This window comes from Plasmodium vinckei, assembly GCF_900681995.1.
Source record: "Plasmodium vinckei vinckei genome assembly, chromosome: PVVCY_06".
In the NCBI taxonomy this organism is placed as follows: Eukaryota; Apicomplexa; class Aconoidasida; order Haemosporida; family Plasmodiidae; genus Plasmodium; species Plasmodium vinckei.
Genome location: NC_051298.1, coordinates 665,410 through 678,580, shown reverse-complemented (window position 1 = coordinate 678,580; position 13,171 = coordinate 665,410). Strand labels below are relative to the sequence as shown.

At 23.4% G+C, this 13,171-nt stretch overlaps 7 protein-coding genes across 7 annotated transcripts; 3 read left to right on the top strand and 4 right to left on the bottom strand.

Moving 5' to 3' along the window:
• Positions 1–1,163: 1,163 nt before the first annotated feature.
• PVVCY_0601840 (conserved Plasmodium protein, unknown function) lies at positions 1,164–2,746 on the top strand (the record flags this gene model as incomplete). The annotated part of the gene is made up of 7 exons (XM_008627324.2): positions 1,164–1,220; positions 1,412–1,502; positions 1,652–1,772; positions 1,929–2,045; positions 2,164–2,213; positions 2,334–2,494; positions 2,639–2,746. 7 exons carry the CDS (start codon positions 1,164–1,166, stop codon positions 2,744–2,746), a joined length of 705 nt encoding a protein of 234 aa, XP_008625546.2.
• A 296-nt stretch (positions 2,747–3,042) lies between these two features.
• On the bottom strand, positions 3,043–4,108 carry PVVCY_0601830 (conserved Plasmodium protein, unknown function; the record flags this gene model as incomplete). The annotated part of the gene is made up of 6 exons (XM_008627323.1): positions 3,043–3,088; positions 3,249–3,305; positions 3,399–3,499; positions 3,623–3,696; positions 3,823–3,894; positions 4,051–4,108. The coding sequence occupies 6 exons, from the start codon at positions 4,106–4,108 to the stop codon at positions 3,043–3,045; spliced, it is 408 nt and encodes a 135-aa protein (XP_008625545.1).
• Positions 4,109–5,083: 975 nt separating this feature from the next.
• PVVCY_0601820 (ferrodoxin reductase-like protein, putative) lies at positions 5,084–7,164 on the bottom strand (the record flags this gene model as incomplete). Its single annotated transcript, XM_008627322.2, has 2 exons — positions 5,084–5,457; positions 5,571–7,164. 2 exons carry the CDS (start codon positions 7,162–7,164, stop codon positions 5,084–5,086), a joined length of 1,968 nt encoding a protein of 655 aa, XP_008625544.1.
• Positions 7,165–8,511: 1,347 nt separating this feature from the next.
• Positions 8,512–8,893, top strand: PVVCY_0601810 (conserved Plasmodium protein, unknown function; the record flags this gene model as incomplete). The annotated part of the gene is made up of 2 exons (XM_008627321.1): positions 8,512–8,597; positions 8,683–8,893. The coding sequence occupies 2 exons, from the start codon at positions 8,512–8,514 to the stop codon at positions 8,891–8,893; spliced, it is 297 nt and encodes a 98-aa protein (XP_008625543.1).
• A 398-nt stretch (positions 8,894–9,291) lies between these two features.
• PVVCY_0601800 (conserved Plasmodium protein, unknown function) lies at positions 9,292–9,871 on the bottom strand (the record flags this gene model as incomplete). The annotated part of the gene is made up of 2 exons (XM_008627320.1): positions 9,292–9,423; positions 9,641–9,871. The coding sequence occupies 2 exons, from the start codon at positions 9,869–9,871 to the stop codon at positions 9,292–9,294; spliced, it is 363 nt and encodes a 120-aa protein (XP_008625542.1).
• A 686-nt stretch (positions 9,872–10,557) lies between these two features.
• Positions 10,558–11,382, top strand: PVVCY_0601790 (small subunit rRNA processing protein, putative; the record flags this gene model as incomplete). The annotated part of the gene is made up of 1 exon (XM_008627319.1): positions 10,558–11,382. One exon carries the CDS (start codon positions 10,558–10,560, stop codon positions 11,380–11,382), a length of 825 nt encoding a protein of 274 aa, XP_008625541.1.
• Positions 11,383–11,616: 234 nt separating this feature from the next.
• Positions 11,617–12,347, bottom strand: PVVCY_0601780 (exosome complex component CSL4, putative; the record flags this gene model as incomplete). Its single annotated transcript, XM_008627318.1, has 2 exons — positions 11,617–11,732; positions 11,879–12,347. The coding sequence occupies 2 exons, from the start codon at positions 12,345–12,347 to the stop codon at positions 11,617–11,619; spliced, it is 585 nt and encodes a 194-aa protein (XP_008625540.1).
• Positions 12,348–13,171: the final 824 nt, after the last annotated feature.

The following is a 13,171-nucleotide window of genomic DNA, read 5'->3' as shown; positions in this document are numbered from 1 at the left end:
ATATGTATATATATAGAGATAGACCAGTCTATTGGTTTATATTTATAAGACGTGGTAAACTTAAAGAATAAAACTTATTTTCAAATAAATGAAGTGTGAAAAAATAACATATAAATCGAATATGAATAAATAAACGAGCGCTCAGAAGAATAAAAAAATTATGAACAAGATAGAAATTATAGGAGTGAAAAATGTAAATGCATACATATGTATATATAAATATATATAACAATTCAATATTATAAAATGTATAATAATAATGTAATACTAGGGACAGTAATAGAAATAGTAAAAATATATAAATGAATAAAAATAAATATGGAAAATGTATATTAGCCAAATAATAGCTTTTTTATAATTTTTATATTTTAACAAAATTGGAAAAATATGTATTAAAGATAAAAAAATATACGTTGTAATTAAAAAGTAATTGGGGGGAAAAAAAAAATTTTTTTTTTTTGCTTTAATATAAAATAATAATATATAGATATCTACAAGAATATATACAGTAGTAGTGTTAAAAATTGTAATCACTAAAAATATAACAATAATATTATTATATATGATATTATTAATTAATTAAAAGTATATTAAATTGGTAAAATAAATATATACTTAATTTAAGTTGATATTTGGGGTATTAAACATTTTGTATGCATGTTTAATTATTTTTTTATTTCCTTTTTTTTTCAAAAATTATAAATTTTCAATATGTATAATATTATATGATAATATGATATAAATAGTGAAATATAATAATATCCGGAATATTTTTTTGTATAATAAAAATAAGCTTGCTTGCCTTAATATGCGCGAAGCGATTTTTTTTTTATTTTTCTCTATCCCATTATTTTCCCTATATATGTATGGTATACATACAAAATAAGGAAGAACAAAAAAATTTTCACCGTATTGCAAAAATTTACAATAATAGAAACCTGAATATCTATTATTATGATAATTGTTTTATTTTAACTAAATATATTTTTTTTTCAACTATTATACTATTTTCCCATTTGTGGAATAAGCTATTATATATATGTGAATAATGTATGCATAAAAAAATATGAGTAAATAATAGAGGGTGAATAATAAGGAGGAACTTTTCTTTCTCTCTTTTTTTTTTCTTTTTAAAAAAAACACACATTTAATTTTAGATTAAAATGATAAATAGGATAAAATGTTTGGGGTCACAAAAGAGAGGATATTTCACTGCAATTGTAATATAAAAATAAAAAATAAAATATATGTGCATGCAAATTAGTTGTATCATTGGAAACGAATAGAACATAAAACCCTGAACCTTCTTTCTATTCCATAATTTCCTATAAAAATAAGTATGTTTATGCTTATACTTATATATACAACCTTTTTAAAAACTATTTTTTTCCCCTTAACTTTTTTAAAATAGGATCGAAAACTAAGGGAAGTTCCCTATTTGTCTCGTTATGTCATATTAGAAAAATTAAAAAAAAAACCAAGATACGTATCAGAATGTACAGGTAATTAAATTGTATAAGTATTATTTTGTGTTATTGTTAAAAATGTAGAGATAGTCCTATATTGATATATGCCAGCTTGATCTAAAATATGTATATATATATATATATATATTGTTCTATTATTATGTCATGCTTTTATATAATAACAGGTACTCCAAGGCGAAGCTATCTTTATAACACATTTGACAATATAAGATATAAACCAACATTTAATCCATATGTTGAACTAAATAAGGATAAAAAATATAGATTAGATAATTGGGAATCAAGGTATGCACGCAATTTTTTTTCTCTTAAATATGTAGTTTATTTTATCATACTATTTTAGATAGATATGTGTGTGAAATTTTTTTTTTTGCAAGCGTATATATGTGTTTATTCATATTTTAGCTGTTTAATTTTTTCTCTTTTTCCTTTCTACTTTAGAAATCACGACAATTTCAATCCCATAAAATGTTATGTTCGAGGAAGCAGAAAAAGTTATGATGTTCCCTATGCCATATTGCCTTCCAAAGATGAACTGGGAAACTTCCACCCCCCTGTGTAAGCATATGGCACAGCTAGCCAAAACGAAAAAAAAAAAAAAAAAAAAAAATAATATTTTGGCTTGATATATGCACAGATCATATTTATTTGTATTTTTTTTAATGTTAAAATATAGACTTTCTGGAAGATATAAAGCAGACATTGAAAAGCAGTATTATATGAACGGTACAAATAAATATGTATATTTTTATGTTTTAACTTTATGCATATAATTATTGTAGTCATTCTTTTTCTTCAAATTGTTTAAGCCCTATTAATGTGTTGACGTTTTTTCGGTTTTGTTAGATTTACCATGGGTATGGCATAAAAACTTTTACACTGGGACAAACCATTTTTGTGACAACATGGTTGTAGGGAAAAAGAAATGGTATAGGAAGGAAAAACAAAATGAGCAGATCAAGGAGTCGATGAAAAAAATTAACGACCTTGTCTTGGAATATAGAGAAGTAAGAAGAAAAAAAATGTGCATACATATGTACATGCATACGAATTGCATGCTACACATTGTAAAGGTGCAATTATATTGTATAATATTGATACTTTTTAAATGAGTAATAATTAATTTTTTAATTTTTCTACACTTTTTATAGGAATGTAAAGGGAAAAAGAGATACAACTTTATGGAAAAAGTCGTTAATACATTGGGTGAAGAACTTGCACACAAATATATTAGAAAAATTAAAAATATATATTTATAAAAAAAATGAATTCCATGTAATAGGAATAATATAAAGATACAAGTGTCGCTACTTTTGTAACTCCTTCTTTGTTCTTTTTTTTTTTTTTTCATTTTTTGTATTTTTTAAGTATATGCCAACATGGTAGTTTTTTTAAAAAAATTAAAAACAAAAAAGATAAAAAAAATTGAATTTAATTCGGTTTTCAATAAATTAAAAAATGGTGAAAATAAAATTCAATAACATATTTTATGATGTGTACACATAAACATATTTGCAATTACAAAGTTTGACTCAAAAAAAAAGTGTCACATGTGTTAGTGTTCCTTTCGTAGGTTTCCTATAATGCAAAGCTTCAAATTTCTGTAGAAAAATGTGCATAAAAAATGTGCATAAAAATGTGTATAAAAAATGTTATAAAAATGGGTATAAAAAATGTACATAAAAAATGTTATAAAAATGGTGTGTCAGTTGGGGATGGAAAGAGTGAGCGAGTTGCTGTCCATTTGCAAACGGGACTTACGTTCGGTCCAAATAGAGGTTAAACTCTTTTAGGGTTTTATTCAAATTTTTAAGGTAACTAAGAATATGGCAGAAAAAATAGTAGCAAAGATGATATAAAAGATAAACATATTTAGATTGCTTTAATTTTATTTCTTTCCTTTTTTATTACTTTCTACATTTAAATAAATTTTTGTAATAACTTTTTATTCTGTAAAATAAAAAGACAATCACTGAAATCATTAAAGGGATATTGTTCAACGTCTCAATAACCTGTGAAAATAAAATGGAAAACGAAAAAAAAAAAAAATATAATATTTATTATTTTGTGCATTTCCAAAGTAAGATTCCCATTTTAATTATAATTAATTTGTTGTTTATGTTTGCTTTTCTTACTATTTTATTGTCTCTCGATTTATAGATACCATATACACCAAATGATATAATTAATATAGTCAGGACGATTCGAACTTTTAAAAAGGTAAGAAGGAATTGTGTTAGGATAATGTACATTCATATGATGGCAATTACAAAATGAAAACATAATGCAATAATATAACAGTCGAAAATATTATCATATTTTTAGTAGTCCTTACTTCTCGATCTATTCTCTACCCTTTTGTAATATTTATAGTTATCTATAATAGACGTCTCAAATCGATGTAAATCTGTCAAAAAAAAAAAAAAGGAAATAAAAAGTGTAATGAAATGAAAAGGGTTCCAAAAGAATCATCTGGTTAGTCATATTATATTACTAAATATGGAGTAGTAGAAAATGTAAAAAAATATTTTGCTATCTTTTTACTGTTTAATAAAATTCATACCTTCTTTTTGATTTTGGTTGATATTTACATAGTTATAATGACATGATGCATATGACATTTTTTTTATAGTCTTTATTTAAAATGTATAATATATAAAATAGCATAAATGTTTAATCAGTTAAAAAAATATGTGCCTGCTCATAATATATGCATTGCATAATATGGTTAGATTTTCCTTCCTTTTTATATTTACTTAATTTTTTTTTTATTTTCTAAATCTTTTCTTCCTATTATTTTATTATACTAACTTTTCAACACTTTAATGATTTAAAACGCAAAAAGGTAAAATTACCTTTAGGGAATATTCAAAAAAAAATATTTTCAACAAAAAAAATATACTTCTTATAATTAGTCAGAAATAATTTACAACAAAAATAATTATCTTGCAATGGGGTGAAAAAAAAATATTGACAATACGTACTGCCCATGCCCATGTACAAATTATTATGCGTATTTCTTTGTATCCCCATTTTAAAAAATGTAAAAAAAAATGTGAAAAAAAATGTGAAAAAAATGTAAAAAAATACTTCAACTTATTTTGATAGATATATATCACTATACAATATTAACATAAATATTTTCATTTTTTTTATTTTATAAATTTTATTTCATTCTATATTTTCCATATGATATGGGGACAATAAAGTAGGTTAATTTAAATTTTATAAAAATCGATTAAGTTCGTTGGAAAATGAATAGTTTTAAAAACAAAAAGGAAAAGTCTGATTAAAGTTGAAAAGTGCAATATAAGGAATAATGAAAAATGTAGGATGTTGAAAAAAATAAACACACCTTTCTTATAAATACATTATAGCAAGTGATAGAAATCAAATCACTTTCATTTTACTACTACATGACTCATTAGATTTTTTATTTTTCTTTTATTAATATACAATATCGAGTTCAAAGTAGCCAAACGAACAAAAGGTGAAAAAGTAAAAGAAAAAGCAGAGAAAAAGTAAACACATTTTAAAGTATGCCTTGTGGGTGCGTGTGCATATAATTTTGTATAAAGAAACTAGCATTAGATAGTCTAACTTTTGAGAGACATTATCATGCTATCACTATTTTTTAACCCACCTTCTAATTCATATACTTTAGGAACTTTATTTTTTAGTAGACACTCATTTAATGCAGCCATTTTGTTATTTCCAAGTGTCACAATTGCATCAACTTTATTATTTTTAATAAAATATCCGATAAAATTATATTTATTTACATCTCCTTCATATATTATTTTTTCATAATCCTTGGCAAAACCAGAAAAACGGAAGTTTTTACCAAAGATGTTTGTATTGAAGAATGGAATAAAATTATAAGTTGTCTGATCATTCTTTATCATATTGTTTGCTGCTATTCTCCCTTGTTGTATCGCCACATTCCAATGGCATATGTTCACGGGGTTTCCTAAGGAAAAGCAAAGCAGTGTAAATAAAACGGTGTAAATAAAACGGTGGCATAAAAAAGTGAACATAAAAAAGTGAACGACGGCATGAGCAAGGCTGGGCTTTAATGCTTACCTGTGACAAAATATGGAAAAACGCAAACATCTCCGGCAGCGTATATGTCCTGAGAATCTTTGACTTTGAAATGTTTGTCAACTAATATAAATCCTTCTTCGTTTTTAAATTTGTTTTTAAGAAATTCTGAATTAGGTTTACATCCCAAAGCTTCAATAACATAATCACATTTTATAACTTCTCCGGTATTTAATTTAACACCATGTATTGTTTTATTATTTTTTTTCAAAGCAAAATATCCATCATCAATTATATATTCTACTGGATAAGTATTTGGATAAAAATCAACATTTTTTTCTTTTAAAATATTAAGTACAATAGTTCCGATTTTTTCGCCAAAGGCTCCGATAAATGGAACTGAATTTTTAGATACCATAGAAATATTTACATTTTTTTTTTTTAAAGACGATGTTAATTCACATGCAATAAAAGATGATCCAATGATTACACATTTAGAACCTTCTTTAGCAAAAGATGCTATTTTTATATTATCATCTAAACAATTAAGTGTTAGTAAATTATTAGCTTGTATATCATTTTGTATAGGGGATGGTGCAGGTCTTAAACCTGTTGTTATAAGTATTTTGTCATATTCTATTTCTTTTCCATTTTGTAAATATACTTTTTTATTCTCATCATCTACTTTTTCAACAGTAGTATTTAGCATATAAGTAATATTTTTTTTATCATAATATTCATCTTCTTTTAATTTTATTTCATTATATAATTCCGAACTTGTATCTAAGTTAGATATATTTTTTGATAGTGTTGGTTTATCATATGGTTTATATGAGTCTTGACTACAAATAATTATTTCTCCATCAAATCCAACTTTTAAAAATGATTCTATAGCTCCTAATGTTGCTGCACCACCACCAATTATTACGATTTTTTTTTTCTTTCCTTTTTCACATGATCCTGTACCACTACATGGGCATATTTTTTTTTTTTGAAATAATTCTATTTCTTTTGGTATATATGCATAAATTTTATCTCCTTCAACAACAACATTATATTTTGGAATATCATCAAAGGACGGCCCATTAATACATTCCCCTGTTTTTATATCAAACTTTGCATCATGCCATGGGCATGTAATATATTCTTTTGTTAATAAGCCTAATCTTAACGGTGCTGAATAATGAGGACATTTTGGTCCGACACAATAATAATTATCATCTATATTTACTACTAATACCATATCTTTATCACCATTTACTTTTATTTCTTTCATCTCTCCATTTTTTATATCCTCTTTATTTAGTAAATATGTTTTTTCTAAATTTGAACAGCTAGCTACATTATTTTTCATGCTACTAAACTTTTTGTAAAAAAGAGCTGGGGTACATACTAAAGAAAGCATAGCTAATATAGTATAATCATTTGAAGTTTCTCTTAATATTTTTTTATTTCTATTAAAAATTGAATGTGTTTTTTCAAATTTTCTATATCCATTCTTATCAAGTAATATAGAAATATGTTTCTTTCCTCCAATTAAATTTAAATTTGATCTACAATTTGTAAGAACAGCATCAACTTTCCCTACGTCCCCAAATATTTTTAATTTTTCAATCACATTAATAGCTTTTTTCATTTTGTTCTTTAACTTTATATGTTCCAAATAATATTGTAAATAAAGTTTTTCTTCCCTTTGATGTGCAAAAAAATACTTTTTTATTTTTACAATATTTTTTTTTAATTATATAAACATTCCCGTGCTTATTAAAAAAGCAAAAAAAAATATGCATATCCATATATGCATGTATATAACATAAACTACAATAGTAAATTAATTAAATGGGAATTTGGATATAGCATTAGCATTCTCTTATTTTTTTGTAAATATATATTCAATTAAAATTGGGGAATAATAAAAATATGTTTTTACCTTTTTGTAATAATACGTATTTAGCTTTGGATGTGTTTTAAAGCAGCATGAATTTTTTTTTAGTGTTGATTAATTTATATCAACATCAATTTAATTATGCCTATAAATAAATATACATGTTTTATATTATTATACAATTTTTTCCTTTTCATTTTTTTTAATTCACTCCAAAAATACAAATTCGTAAATTTTATGAGTTACCAATTTTGGTTTTCCCTTACAGTTTTGTTCGATTGTCACACTGTGCACAAATATGCAAACTATTAATTTATGGTTAAGGTTATAAAAATGTAATATATTTTAGGTCTTATCAATCTTTTAATTCTTTCTAGTATGCCAAAAAAATATCGAGAATTTTTCTCATTGTAGTATGCATACTTATGACATATATATTATATGTACAACTATTTTTATTATTTTATTTTTTTTGGCTGTAATCATATTTTATTATCTTAAATAGCTTAATTATAAAAAAAAAATTATGACTATGCAAGGTAAAAAAAATGTTATCATATAATGTAAAAGAAAAATAATTGAAGAAATATTCTTATAAACTAGGTGTACAATATAATAAAATCTTTTGGTCGTATATCATTATTAGAATATCTCTACACAAAAAAAACGAATTAAAATTTATTACATAAAAGACAAAAATATACATATACACAAATGCACACAAAACATATTTAGCTATTCTCTTTATGTAAATGGCTAGCTACCAAAGTTAATTTATGTATTAAAAAAAATATTATAGTAATAAAAAAAAAATAAAATAGCTATAATTCCAAAAATGTAGTAATAATTTCCATGTTAATCATATATTAATATAAGAAGAAGAAAATAAATACAATTGTCTACTCTTTTTGTAACAATCTTGTCTTTTAAATACATGCATGTATATTATTATATTTATTTATGAGTTATTAGTTTTATATTTTTCCATTTATATATACCCGTATTTCTTGTCATTATATATTTAAAAAAAATTAAAAAAAGGTATGTATATAGACATAAGAAAACCCTAATTTAAGTTGCAAACTTTTCATAATAAAAATGTCTAAAGAAAATAAATTCAGAGATGAGTGTTTGGACTATAGGAGAGCACAAAATTACAACCCTAAAGTGCATGTTTCAGGATGGTTAGTAGATTAATATTGTGTTCACTATATTTATTTATATACAACTACAATTTATGTACATAATTTTCCGTATACTATATCTTAGGTATGACATTCAAAACGATGACGATTATATAGAAAAATATAATAAAACAAAAGAGTTTTATTTAAAAGAATACCCATCAAACCATCGTGAAGAAAAATACCAAAACCTGAGCAAATATAAAAAAAATATTTCGGACAAAGAAACTATTTTTTATCAAGATCATGATACGACATATTGGGAAACAGAAAATAAAAGATCTTATAAAAAATAGTAATTAAAAGTATAAAATTTATATATTTTTTTTCAAAGTTTTATACATTAGAAACAAAAAAAAAAATCATAAATGTAATTAGTTAAAAAAAGTGCATCCCAAGAATGCTACAAAATTTTATGAAAATATTATTTAACGATATTTATCATTTTATTTCATTACATTTTTTACCGATTTGTGCTTTTTCAAAATTTCAAAAAATAATAAAAACAATCAATCATTGCACGAGGTTTTTCTTCATAAAAATTAATACATTATTTTGTTTATTTCACATTATTTTATTTTTTAAATTGACACATGTCTTCAACATATTTATTATCCAAAACAATTTTTGTATTTGTCTATACATATTTGTTTGTTTATATATATGTATGTGAATTAAATGTGCACACAATTTGTTACCTTAATAAAAATTTTGCCTCTTCTAAAGGTAATTCAGTAACATTTGGATTTAATTTTATAAGTTCATTGATAAGACCTTTTCTCTTTTCTCTTGACTTGTCTCGTTGTTCAGTAAGAACTTTTTCCACCTGCATTTGTATAAACAAAACATCAATTAATATGTATGGAAGTATGAAAAAAAAAAAAAGTAGAAAAATGACATGTACAATGCATAAAATTTTGTTATTGAAATAATGGAAGATATTTATATTTTTATGACTTGGTCATAATATTTTTCATAAATTTACAAAAATTTATTGCATGTTCATATTATATATATATATTTTGCATTTTTTTTTTTCGTACATTGTCCAGGTGGTCATTTATTTGGGTTTTATTTAGTGTTAAGAATAAATTATTGTGAATACTAATTTTTGAAATATTCTTGGTAATTTCATTTCGTCGATAACCGCCCTTAGTTGATCGAATGCCATTCAAATTATTATCGATTAATAATAATTTTTTATTTTGACAAAAAATTTGTTCGGCTAGTAAATTTAGTTCTACTAGTCTATTATAATATTGGCTGTTTTCCATGTTCTATTTTATATATAGATTTTTCCGTTGAATATGTATATATATAATATACGAAGATTTATTTTTTCATTTACGTTTTGAAACTTAAAGTTAATATTGTGAAGGTTTAATTATTCATAAATAATTTACAAAAAAGGAAGGAAGTCTATTTGTTCATGAAATATTATACTAAATAAAAATGAGCGAAAATTTTTTCACCAAAAAAGGAAAATAAATTTATATCATCATATGACTACATATGTGAATGGAAAACATATAAATAAAACATATGGTCATATATATATTTTTTTATTTATTTAATTTTAATATTATATTCATAAATTGTAAAAAAAGTAGCAAATTATTATTTTCAATATATGCTGATGTTAATTGGGTATACAAAACCCATAGGAGTAAAAAACGCAGTCACAATGATAAATATATGGATACCGAAATTGTTTAAAAAAAAAAAAAAAAATTGATAAGCTATATTTAAAAAAAATAATTAAATGGTTATATACCATTGATAAAAATAGTTTTTGTAAGGAATAAATAAAAAACAAAGGATAACAGAACTTTCACTATTATTTAGTTATATATGTAATATAGTTTATTTTTGTATTTATATAGTTATAGTATGGACAATTCCATATGTATACCAAAATAAATGAAAAAAAATAAAGAAATAAAAAAATAAAGAAATAAAAATGGACGATAACAATGAAAATAATAAAAATGAAAAGGTTGAAAAAAGTGATAGTGAAATAGTAGAAGATGATACAATAAATGAAATGGATGAACTAACAGACGATCGATTTCAATTTAATGATAGTTTATGGAAACATGAAAAAAAAGAAGAATCAAAAAAAGGTATTATTTATTTATCACATATACCTATAGGTTTATATCCATCGAAGATAAGAGAATTTTTTAGTAAATATGGAGAAATTGATAAAATTCATTTAAACAAAATAAAAAGTGATGAAAGTAATATACTATCAAAAGAAACAAATCATAAAAAAATAAAATATAAAGATGGGTATGTAGAATTTTTAAATAAAAAAGATGCTATAAATGTAGAAAAATTATTAAATAATCAAACAATTAGTGGTAAAAAACGAAAAAATATTTTAAGAGATAATTTTTGGCATCTTAAATATCTAAAAAACTTTACATGGAATGATTTAGTTTCTTCTGTTTTGTATCGAAATATTTCAAGACAAGAAAAATTCAAGCATGCCCTAAAAGACATGTACAAAACTTATGAAGAATATCTAGAAAAAAATATGGACAAAAAAAAAAACAAAAAAATAAATGATAAAACAATAACCACAAAAAATAAATATATTTCAAAAAAAACAAAATCGTTAACCAAAAATAAATCAGCCAAACTAAATTTTGTCACCTTAAAAAAGAATGATATAAAGGAACAACCACAAATAGATCCTACTTCTAACAACAATTTGGAAGTAGAAAACAAAAAAGAAAAAGACAACATCGTTTCCTCCAATCTTTTGGAGATGTTTATGTAAATTAAAATTTATTTTAAAAATAATTTTTTGTTAATCTATATTTAGTTGGGAATTTTTTCATTTGTTTTTTTTTACTTTTTTATGTTTTTTTTCGTTTTTTTCCCTCACACATGTTTGTATAACACCGCACTGTTATGCTATGACTAAGTAGCCAAAACCGTGCAGGAAATAAAAATTTTAATTATCAAAAAAAAAAACTTAATAAATAAAATCGTAAAAATTGAAAAAAATATGTTATGACATGTAAGCATTATGAGAGAAGGAAAACTCGTTGGAGACCTTTCTTTGTTCGAAGCTCATGTCACTTAAATTGACCATCAAATTCCATGCCACGGGTTGTAAGATATCACCTGAATTAGTCAGAAAAAAAATGTAGTCATGTAAGATTAAAAAATTGTCAAAATATTAAATAGCATTTTACATGTTCAAACAAAGCATTGTATATATGCACATATCATTTATAGTAAAAATAGTTTATGCATTTTTTATTATATACCCTTTTCGCTTAAGGCTATAATGACACCTAAGTCCGATCCAACAGTAGAAAGCTTATATGACGAATGCTGACCTATTGATAAAACCTTTGCTTTAATTATGTCTCCTTGTTTAAAACAATCAAAATTATCTCCTAAATCTCCTTCATATATATGTATATCACTTTTATTTATATACCCTTTAAGACTATTTTTTAATGGCTTATTATTTGTTAACATGATATTACAATATATCATATTAAATGTTACTCTATAAACTTTGCATATAACAAGATCTCCTACTTGGGGCAAGGGTACATAATCTTTTATAACGTCAATATTAATAATTTGTTTGTTTTCATTATTAATACTAATATTCTTTTTACCTAATATTGTTGATCTTATTTCATTTTTCAATATATATGTATTATTTCCACTTATATAATTATTTAGGTTTCCCACTACTTCTCCAGGTAATACAATATTATCCATCGTAAAAAATTTCTTGACTTTGTTCTACTTGACACATTAAAAAATGGATATTCCCAAAAAGTGGGGTAAATAAAATAATTAAGACGAAAAAATTGTTCAAATTATATTCAATAAATGATAAGAAACATATAGCAAAATTATTAGCTACATGCTTAATGTATATATTATTCTTTTTTCTTTTTTCTTCATATTTTTTGTATGGTCATAAAATTGGCAGTATATAGCTATAACTTCTTAAATTTTATTAACATTGGCTAGTTTTTTTTTTTTTTGTTCATATTTTTTCTCCCTTTTCATCATCCTATGATTTTTTCTACAAATTTCAAAAATTTACCTGCCTAAGCAATACGAAATGGGTATATGTTGTCATTTATTTTATCCTTATATTTTATGAACGTTCAGACGATTTTAAATATTTTATTGGTTAGCTTTAATTATGTAGCTAAAAAAAAAAATTTTCAACTTATTTATTTTTTTTTATAAAACCATTTTGCATATTGTAACGACTCTTTTCGTTATTAAAAGGGAATGGATGAAGGGGAAAAAAAAATAAATAGAATAATACTTATAAAAAAGTGAGCGAATATTTAGATGAAATTATATGATGTATACCCAATAATATGGCTATTTTATTTTTATGTAAACATTTATAAATAAGGAGACTTAATTTAAACGACTAAATTTAAGTTGGTATGCATGAAGGAAATAAATGCATTGACTAAACACGATGATGATACAAATCGTGATCATAGGCAGTTGCACAAAAATAGCTAGTTATAGTATAGGGCATCAAAACGGATTAAAAATAAAATAAATATGTGAAA